The sequence below is a fragment of the Coffea arabica genome, chromosome 2c, assembly GCF_036785885.1.
Source record: "Coffea arabica cultivar ET-39 chromosome 2c, Coffea Arabica ET-39 HiFi, whole genome shotgun sequence".
NCBI lineage: Eukaryota > Viridiplantae > Streptophyta > Magnoliopsida > Gentianales > Rubiaceae > Coffea > Coffea arabica.
In genome coordinates, this window is record NC_092312.1 from 30,362,745 (window position 1) to 30,373,209 (window position 10,465).

Consider the following 10,465-nt stretch of genomic DNA (forward strand, 5'->3'; position numbering starts at 1 on the left):
TTATTTCAGTTATTGATTTTTGGGGGTTGTTATAAGTAATAATAAACAATTCATGAAAAAATTTTTATGCTCAGACATGTCTATTATGTCAACTTAGCAAAAATTACAAATATCTAAAACTAGTTTGTTATTATATCATTTGCATTTTGCTAATACGTAATGAATAGGGGCTAAATTATAAAATTAGGGTGTCATATCTTCTGTGCTTTTGCTCATATAAAAGAATTGGGGGCTAAATAATAAAATTAGGGTGCCATAGTAGAATTAGTGAAATTTGATGAAAATACTATAGAATTGCTTATATACAGTATAGCACTTCTTACTCATGCTATCCTACTCTTTGTCTATTACTTAGTTTTTATAATAAATTAAAAGAAACATGTAATCAAATATTCTGTTAAATGTGTTACAACTCTCAATCTTATTGCACGACAGATATTTTACTGAATAATTTTAATTTCGTATATACCCATTCCATATGAAAATAATTATTACTTATGATGTATTACACGTTATACTAATCTTTCACAGTGCTAACATTAGACTACAAATTATATTCAATTACATTTTTTCAAATTATTTCAGTTATTGATTTTTGGGGGTTGTTATAAGTAATAATAAACAATTCATGAAAAAATTTTTATGCTCAGACATGTCTATTATGTCAACTTAGCAAAAATTACAAATATCTAAAACTAGTTTGTTATTATATCATTTACATTTTGCTAATACGTAATGAATAGGGGCTAAATTATAAAATTAGGGTGTCATATCTTCAGTGCTTTTGCTAATATAAAAGAATTGGGGGCTAAAAAATAAAATTAGGGTGTCATAGTAGAATTAGTGAAAGTTGATGAAAATACTGTAGTATACAGTGATGCAAAAAGTTGTCACAAAATTGGAACCGGGTAGACTTTCAATGACAACAAGTTATGTTGTCACTGTAGAGAGAGCGTTTGTGACGACTTTACTTGAGTTGTCATAAAATCATTTCCCGCGGCATCAAATGAGATGCGCCCCAACTATTTCATGACGAGTTGAGAATGACAACTTCCAATGTTGTCACTGATTATGCTTGTGCTGTACTCATCTGTGATGACACCTAATGTCGTCACTGAATTAGGTTATCTGTGACAAGATTTTTGTTGTCACATAAATTTTTGTCACTGAAAAATATATTTCTTGTAGTGATGAACTTCAATTTTGAACACTTTACACCTTAAACTCTTAATTTCAAGCACTTTGTACCCTAAATTCTTAAATTTATTTCATTTAATTTCAATCAATTATTATATTGATAAAATTAATGAGATAAAGGGAGGTAAAAATTAATAGCAATGTACTTTTGTTATTATATTCTTAAATTTGTTATTGTAGTTTATCATGATTTTCTTCAGGAAAAGACTTAAACCCACCTGCAAAGGCTTAAACCCCACCTGCACTAGGGTACAACAAACAAAGGTGAGTTGGATATACTTCCGTACGACTGCAGAACTCATTTACACAATGCGATTTTGATGCAGCAATAAGAAATTATATCAAACTTGAAATCAGTCATCCTTTGGGGCTCTATAAATACCATCCTCCCTGTCAGTTACGGACACATTCCTGCCTAGCTACTTTTAGTTTCAGCCAAACTACATATTCATACCTAGCTGAACTGAAATTAAACTTTCCATGGCATACCAGAGCGCCTACAATATGAATTACCAGATACTACTATGCTTGATACTCTTCTCCCTAGTCCTTCTCCTGCCACTGCCATCCCATTCTGCTGATCCAAGCCCATTGCAAGATTTCTGCGTTGCAGATCTTGATTCCTCTTTATACATTAATGGCTTTCCGTGCAAAAACCCTGATAACGTATCTTCACAAGAATTCTTCGCCAATGGGTTCCAACAAAGTCCAGGAGAATTCAATATTTTTGACGTCAATGTCACTCGCCAAGATGTTCAGCGATTTCCCTGACTCAACACTCTAGGGCTGTCAATGAACCGAGTGGTTTTGAAGCCTGGAGGGCTGAATGCACCCCACGTCCACCCTCGTGCAGCCGAGCTGGCTCTAGTCATGGATGGAAAACTGTTTGTAGGCTTTGTGACAACCGGAAACGTTTTCTACTGGAAAATTGTGACTTCAGGAGAGTTGTTTGTGATTCCTCCTGGGCTAGTGCACTTCCAACTGAATATTGGACACGAGAACGCACGCTTCTTCGCCTCGTTCAACAGTCAAAATCCAGGGATTCAGTTCGCCCCCCTTGCTCTTTTTAACTCCACGCCTTCGATTCCTGATCTCGTGTTGAGTAAAGCATTTCAAGTAAATCAAAGTATCATTGAGCTCATTAAGTCTAGGTTTGCAACTGTGTCGACTGTGTCGACCGTGCTTAAGTCAGCTTACTAACATCCTATTCCAGGGTGTTGTTCATTATAGTTGGCATATTAAATAATAAAATCTTCTATATTATCGTTTAATTGTATTTTGGTCAAGTTAATTTTTAGTAGTTTTATTGGCGTCAAATTAGGATAGTTTTACTATTTAGAAACTAGTATTGTATTAAGTAATTTCCTATGCTTGTCAGTAGTCATGATATGTATTTGGTTGGAAACAATAAAAGTTTGAGTCTTGTCATTGATATTAGTCCTCTTCATGTAAATTAGCCTCCATATATATATATATTGGTTTTGTGAAAGTTATCTCCTATAATTTTTTTTGGGTATAATTATTAGGCTCTACATCTGGTATCGAATCCTATTTGCATGAAATTAATCTTTGGGTGAGTTGTCAGAGTTAGGACACAAGAATTGCCGGGACTGTTCAATTGATCACGTAAGGCCATTATGTTGGTTTTGGAGTATTTAATTGGTCAAAATTTGGCCATAAAATTGGTGTGAAAATTATTAACTTGATTGTGGATATTGCTAATGGTGACAGTTTTTGACATGGTAAGTAAACACGACACAAAAAATCCTAAATGAAACAAGACACGGAATAATTTATGTCAAAAATGGATCCACGCGAACATGACGCGCAAACAGAATGGGTTGTATTGGGCCAATCCGTAGGTTGATATGACTAACATATTTTTGACACGTTAAGAATTTTGAAAAAATGCTACTCGTTTCCCTCCTAATACTACACTTAAAATAAATGGTTTTGTATTAAGTTTTATAGTTTAAGAACTAAAATAATATAATCAACCTACTATAAGAATACATAAACAACACATAAATCGAGACTCTACAAATTCACATATGCAACTGTTATGATTTTAATTTTTTGCTTCCTTCCTTTAATATTCTTATTTTCTCAAATTGAAAGCATAAACAACCTCTATGATTTTAACTTTTCACTTCCCGCCTTCACTCTTCAAATTGATCGAAACTTACCTTTAGATCAAAGATTGCTCAATTTTCTTCCTTTCTTGTGATTAAATATCTTTTCTAGGTAATCTTTAATATTTCGCAAATTTTCTATCATTTTTGTCTATTTTATTTGAGCATTTTCTAGTTTATACTGCTCCTCTATTTTATCATTTTTCCTATCATTTTCTTTCTAAAGTTATTCTTTCTTGTGAAAGAAAAATAAAATAGGCTTTTTTTTTGTATATTACTAATGAGATAATAATGCATCCAAAACTTGTACAAGTAAAAATCCAATGACAGGCTACAACTAAAATTGATTAAGAGAATATTACATATTTTCTTGAAAGAGAACCATGTTTTATTTTTTTGCAATATTTCTCTTATAATTTTTATATAAAAAGTTAAATGAGTGAATTGGGTAAAAACATGAGATGAACCTGTCCAAATGTATGGAGTATTGCAGCAACAAATCTTTTTGAAGATTAAGAATTCAAATTTCTATTAATGAAATTTACAAATGAGATTATTATTGCTGAACTTGATTCAATAGAGAGTTTGATTTAAGGGAAACAATGTTGGCATATTAAATTAAAGCTAAAAATTTGAATTTTCTATACTATTATTTAGTAGTGTTTTGGTCACACAAATTTTTTTAATAGTTCTATAAGAGCTAAGTTCTGGTAGTACATTCAAGATTTGGAGGCTCTAGGACACAGAGGTTCTACGTTCAGATCTCCGTTCCTCCCCCCCCCCCCAATTTCTTAAATCCTATCCCTCCCCTTGATTAGAAAAAATTAAAGAAAAAGTTAAAATAATTATTTAGAAATTGGTACTGTATTAGATAATTATTGTAGTTATCAAATCATGTAATCTATAAGTAGAGTCATATTACTATACCCACTTGAGAAGATTGAAAGTTTAATAGTCTTGTTCTTGTGGTGTTATTAATATTATATTATTAATATCATTGTTCTTTTCTCACATATACGTGTATATGTGTAAATTAGCCTCCCATATATATTGGGTTTGTGGAATTTATCTCTCATAATGATTTTTTGGGTATAATTGTCAAGCCCCGTGCCCAGAACATAGCACCACCGTGCCCTAGACAACGCTAAAGGCGTAAGACAACAAATTTCCTAAGCAACTACATTCACCTTTATATAAATTTTCTAAATCCACAAATACAAGATCATCTATAACAGCAATTTTGCGTCTACCAAAATAAAACCTTCGACAATATGTACAATTTTCAAATCCTATCATAAGGTATCTTAAATATAAGTACAAAAGTCATCCTCTAACCCAAAGTCATCTCCATGTCCATTACAACCCCCAAGAGCTATCAAGGTCTACTTCAATGAACTCATCATTAACTGCATAATTATAACAAAGGGGTGAGCGAAATCTCACTCAATAAGTAGCGCACGTATCTCATTATTGGCCTGAGCATGTTATATACATAATATATATTTCAAACGTCATTAACTTACACATATAACTTTATAAGAACATGGTTACTATAAACATTTCAGTGGCATATCATACATCACACACATAAAGGAGCTCAAACCATAAGCCAACAATTGACCCAGGATATCCGGTTGTTAACTTAAACTTAACCAGTTAACACAGTTCATAGTGCTAACTACCACACGGTTAGCCCGTTTCATATTGCTAACTATAACGCGGATATCTCGTTTCATATACCGACTACTTGTGAGGAATTAGTCTCATCAAAAGTCGCTTGTACAAGAGCTCAACAAACATAACATTTCATTTCACAAATGACCATGGTAAGAGTAATAACAAATATCACAAATTATACTTGCTCATGCGATTTTAGCAATTAGACAAGTAGCTTTCAAAAGATAAAGGATGCATGCACCACTTACCTCGATCCAATGGATACCCACGCTAGTTCAAGTAATCGAAAAAATGGCTACCTTTCTCACCTAGACATAATAATAAAATGTTCAATTACAATCTTAAAGATACCAAACTACTCCAAATTATCATAAAAAGGGGCGTAATACTACCCTTAACTACTAATTCCTAATAAAAGGGGCTTAATACTACCCTTAACCACTAATTCCTAATAAAAGATCATTTCCTCATCAAAGCAAGACATAAGGGTTTACTTTAAAGGGTCATTAACTTTCAAAAATACAGAAACGGAGCAAGAGATTTATATAGAGTTAAAGTTCTCTGAATCTAGTTTCCAACGCAACAAACGGCACCTAAATCTGAATTTTTTTACACCTAGTTATGGCCAAAGCATTGAAATATGTCTATACAGAAAATTTGATCCGTCCAAGGATTATAGCCAATCCATCCAAGGATTTTAGCCAATCCGTCTGAGGATTATGGCCATGGATTTCTAGCACGTTTCAAGACAAAAACAAGTTCCAAATTCGATAATCACGTTCCATTTCCATATCAAGTCATCTTCCAACCTCCATAGTTGTCAAAATCAACATATTTCAGTTCCCAAAGTCATGTAAATACATAAATAATCTTGAAAATGAATAGCTAGCTCAAGTCATTCTTTCCCTCAACATTTCTTCTTTTTATATTGATGATAGCCCTATATCCATATGAAAATAGAGACCAAAACAAACTCTGTACACCATAGCCATGGAAGCTAACCAAGTATTTGAACCAAATACTATCCAATCACCCAATCAAAGAAAACCAAGATCGTGTTCAAGGTTTCAAGAAAATACCTTGCTTAGTTGTCAAAGTAGAATCTCCTAACTCCTCACTCCTTACTCGTGCTTGAATTGTCAAGAATCCTCCTTTGATTGTAAGGAATAAGGAGAGAAATAAGAAAGGGTTTTGTTGGAGAAGGAAGGAAAAAAGGAAATGAAGAAGATGAAGAAGTTTTTTGGCAAAGATGAATAGTGAAATCCCAATATCACTTTTATTCTTTCAAAATTTCACTAATTAACACATTGGTCACTCAACTTAACATCTTTCACTTTTCACCACAAAATAGTATTTTTTCACACAAAATTCTCTACAAGACACATAGTTATCACATTCTCCCCTCTAATAAAAGTTTTGACCTCGAAATTTAACGTACCTCGTTGGTTAAACAAATGTGAATACTTAGTTCGCATTTCCTCTTTGAGTTCCCAAGTGGCTTCACGAGTACTATGATTGGACCATTGAACTTTAACATAGGGAATTGTCTTTCTCCTTAGCACTTGATCTTTACGATCGACAATTCGGATTGGCTCCTCACTATAAGTTAGATCCTCTAGTACCATTAATGGCTCATACTCCAGGATATAACTTGGATCAAATACTTATTTTCTCAATTGCGAAACATGAAATACATTGTGAACTCTTGATAAAGATGGTGGCAAGGCTAACTTGTATGCCAATTCTCCAACTCTATCCAAAACTTCAAAAAGCCCAACATATCTTGCACTCAGTTTTCCACTTTTCCCAAATCGCATCACATCCTTCATTGGTGAAATTCTAAGATATAATTTATCCCCTTCTTGAAACTCTAAGGGTCTTCTTTTCAAATGGGCCCAATTCTTTTGTCTATCTTGTGCTACTTTCAACCTTTCTCTCACTAGTGCCACCTTCTTGATTGTAGCTTGTACAAGTTCGGATCCAGTAATGATCCTTTCACCAACCTCATCCCAATATAAGGGTGATCTACACTTCCTCCCAACTACTCCCAAAATCCATAACACATTCTCTAAGCATGTCCTCCAAGGTTTGAATTGTATGCTCTGATTGCTCGTCGATTTGAGGATGATAAGCTAAGCTGAGGTTTAACTCGGTTCCCATGGTTTGTTGGAGACTTTTCCAAAATCAAGAGATGAATCTGTGATCATGATCAGATACAATACTCACTGGGACACCATGATAACGAATAATACAATCCATATAGAGATTAGCCAAAGTATCAGCAGTAGCAACCATAGGTACAAAATGAGCTGATTTTGTCAGTCGATCAACTATCACCCAAATGGTGTCATCACCTCTCCTAGACCTTGGTAATCCAACAACAAAATTCATCATTATATGCTCTCATTTCCATTTCGGTATTGTCAAAGGCTTTAGTAATCCAGCAGGTCTTTGATGTTTGGCCTTTATTTGTTGACAAACTAATCATTTAGACACATAATCTGCGATCTCCCTCTTCATACCACTACACCAATACGACTGCTTTAAGTCTCGGTACCTCTTGGTGTTATTAGGATGAATAGAGGCTTGGAAGAGCAAGCCTCTACCATTATTTCTTTTCGCAACTCTGGATCTTTAGGCACCACAAGCCGATTCTGTATCCATAAACTACCATCCTCATGTAATTGAAAGTCGGGTAATTCCTCGCTTTTAACTTTTTCCTTGATTTTCACCAACTCAGTATCATCTTCTTGAGTTTTATTGATTCTCAAAATAAAAGATGGTTGGGCAACTAGAGTTGCGAGCACATGCGTGAAGGATTCTACCACCTCTAAATTCAATTCCTCCATTTGTTTTACTAACATAACTGCCATCATTCCTGAATTTTTCCTACTCAAAGCATCGGCAGCTTGTTTGCTTTTTCTGGATGATAACTAATGGTAAGATCATAATCTTTCATTGACTCAAGCCATCTTCGTTGTCTCATGTTTAGCTCTTTCTGCATAAGCAAATACTTTATGCTTTTATGATCTGTAAAGACTTCATATTGCTCCCCATATAAGTAGTGCCTCCAAATCTTCAAAGTAAAGACAACGACTGCCAATTCCAAATCATGTGTAGGATAGTTTTATTCATACAGCTTCAATTGATAAGATGCATAAGCTATGACCTTCTCATTTTGCATTAGCACACATCCCAACCTACTTTTGGATGCATCGCTATAAATAGTGAAACCTCCAGATCAAGAAGGTTATGTGAGAACTGGTGTCGAAACAAGCTTATTCTTCAATTCTTGAAAACTATCTTAACATTTAGGTGTCCACTCAAACTTAACATGCTTTTGAGTTAGACGAGTCAAGGACAAAGTAATAGTAGAAAATGCTTCAACAAATTTTCTACAGTAGCCAGTTAAGCTCAGAAAACTCCTCAATTCTACCACATTAGTAGGTCAGGACCAATCCACAATAGATTCTATCTTCTTAGGATCCACAGAGACACCATCTTGAGAAATAACATGCCCAAGGAAGGACACACTTTGAAGCCAAAATTCACATTTGTTGAGTTTAGAATAAAGCTTCGCACGCCACAAGATTTGTAAAACATCTCACAGGTGATTTTCGTGCTTCGCTTCACTTAGGGAGTACACCAATATATCATCAATGAACACCACCACAAATCGATCTAATTGTTTTTTGAATACCCTATTCATCAAATCCACAAAAGCTGCAAGAGCATTAGTCAACCCTAAAGGCATGATAAGAAATTCATAATGGCCATATCTTATTCTGAATGCACTCTTTGGAATATCCTGCAGTTTAATCCTTAATTGATGGTATCCGTAACGAAGATCTATTTTTGAAAATACCTTAGCCCCTTTTAACTGATCAAACAAGTCGTCAATACGAAGCTATGGATACTTGTTCTTGATCATAATTTAATTGAGCTCCTAGTAATCAATGCACAATCGCATACTTCCATCCTTCTTCTTTACAAATAAAATTGGCACACCCCAAGGGGATACACTTGGTTGAATCAATTTCTTGCCAAGAAACTCCTGAACTTGAACTTTAAACTCCTTCAACTTTGTGGGGGCCATCTGATAGGGTGCCTTAGATATAGGCTCTGAGTTGAGTATTACATTAATCTCAAAATCAATTTCTCTCCTGGGAGGTAGACCTAATAATTCATTTGAAAACACATCTGAAAACTCTCTTGCAATTCGGATATCCTCAAGTTTTATCTCCCATTTCTAAGTTAAAAACATTCACATCCCTTCCTAATTGCTCTCCAAGTTTGTATGGCAGATAAAATGGGTAGAGACTTCTTCTTTGGTTTTCCTCAACACCCTTGAAAAGAAAAAGGTGGAATGTTTAGGGTTTAAAAATCAACACTTTTACCCATACAATCTATATGGGTATAATTTTGTGATAGCCAATCCATACCTAAGATAGCATCAAATTCTCTCATATTCAATTGCACTAGATTTGCCTTAAACTCTCTCCCACCCAAATCTAAAGAACAGCCTTCATACATAAGGTGAGAAACTAAAACTTTTCCCCTGGGAATGGCTACACGATACAGGTAATCCAAAACACAGGGTTTAATATCTAACTCTCATGCAAACTTCTTTGAAATGAAAGAATGGCAAGCCCCACAATCAAATAACACATAAGCTGGAAGAGAATTAATCATTACCATACCTGTCACAACATCCTCCACTCCCACTGCTTCTTGTTCAGTCAAGGCATATACCTTAGAGTTTGAGTAAGGTCGATCTGCACTAGAATTCAAGCTGTTTCCTGGCCTATTGTTGCCTCTAGTTTGCTTAGAATTCGGGCAATTACTCACTTTATGCCCCATTTTTCCACAACTAAATCAAGCTCCCGTTTTCCACCTGCATTCTCCCGGATGAACCCGATGGCAATGATCACATAACTTAGATGGGTTAGGAGGTAGATACCTTGGAAAAGGTTGTTGAGAAGAAGTAGCCTGTTGAGAAACTATAGGTCTTGGTAACGGTGCTTGTCGAGGAGGTTGCATTGGTCGAAGAGGTTGCATTACAGAAGTAGACTGACCATGTTGACGAAGTTGGCCTTGCATTATGATTTGTCTATTTCTCCTTTGTCTCGTCTCTTCATCCTCCCGAAGAATGTCTTGTTCAGCATCTAAACTAGTTTCATACATTTGGTCACAATTGGCATAGAAATTTTCAGATATTTTTGATTGAATCCGACTATTCAATCCTCCCTTAAAGGAGACCATCTTCACAGTCTCATCAGCCATTGTAGAAGGGACGAAGCATCCCAAGGAGAGAAAAGTAGTGTAGTACTCGCCCACAGACATGGAACCTTGCTTAAGGTTATTGAATATTCGAATCTTTTGAACTCGAATAGCTGGTGGAAAGTAATGCTGTGGAAACATCTTTTTGAACTTATCCCATGTCAAAGATTACTTGAAGA

The 10,465-nt window shown here is 34.9% G+C and overlaps 1 protein-coding gene across 1 annotated transcript; it reads left to right on the top strand.

Moving 5' to 3' along the window:
- Window positions 1-1,989: 1,989 nt before the first annotated feature.
- LOC113724244 (germin-like protein 3-5) lies at window positions 1,990-2,397 on the top strand. The gene has a single exon (XM_027247166.1). The coding sequence runs from the start codon at window positions 1,990-1,992 to the stop codon at window positions 2,395-2,397; it is 408 nt and encodes a 135-aa protein (XP_027102967.1).
- Window positions 2,398-10,465: the final 8,068 nt, after the last annotated feature.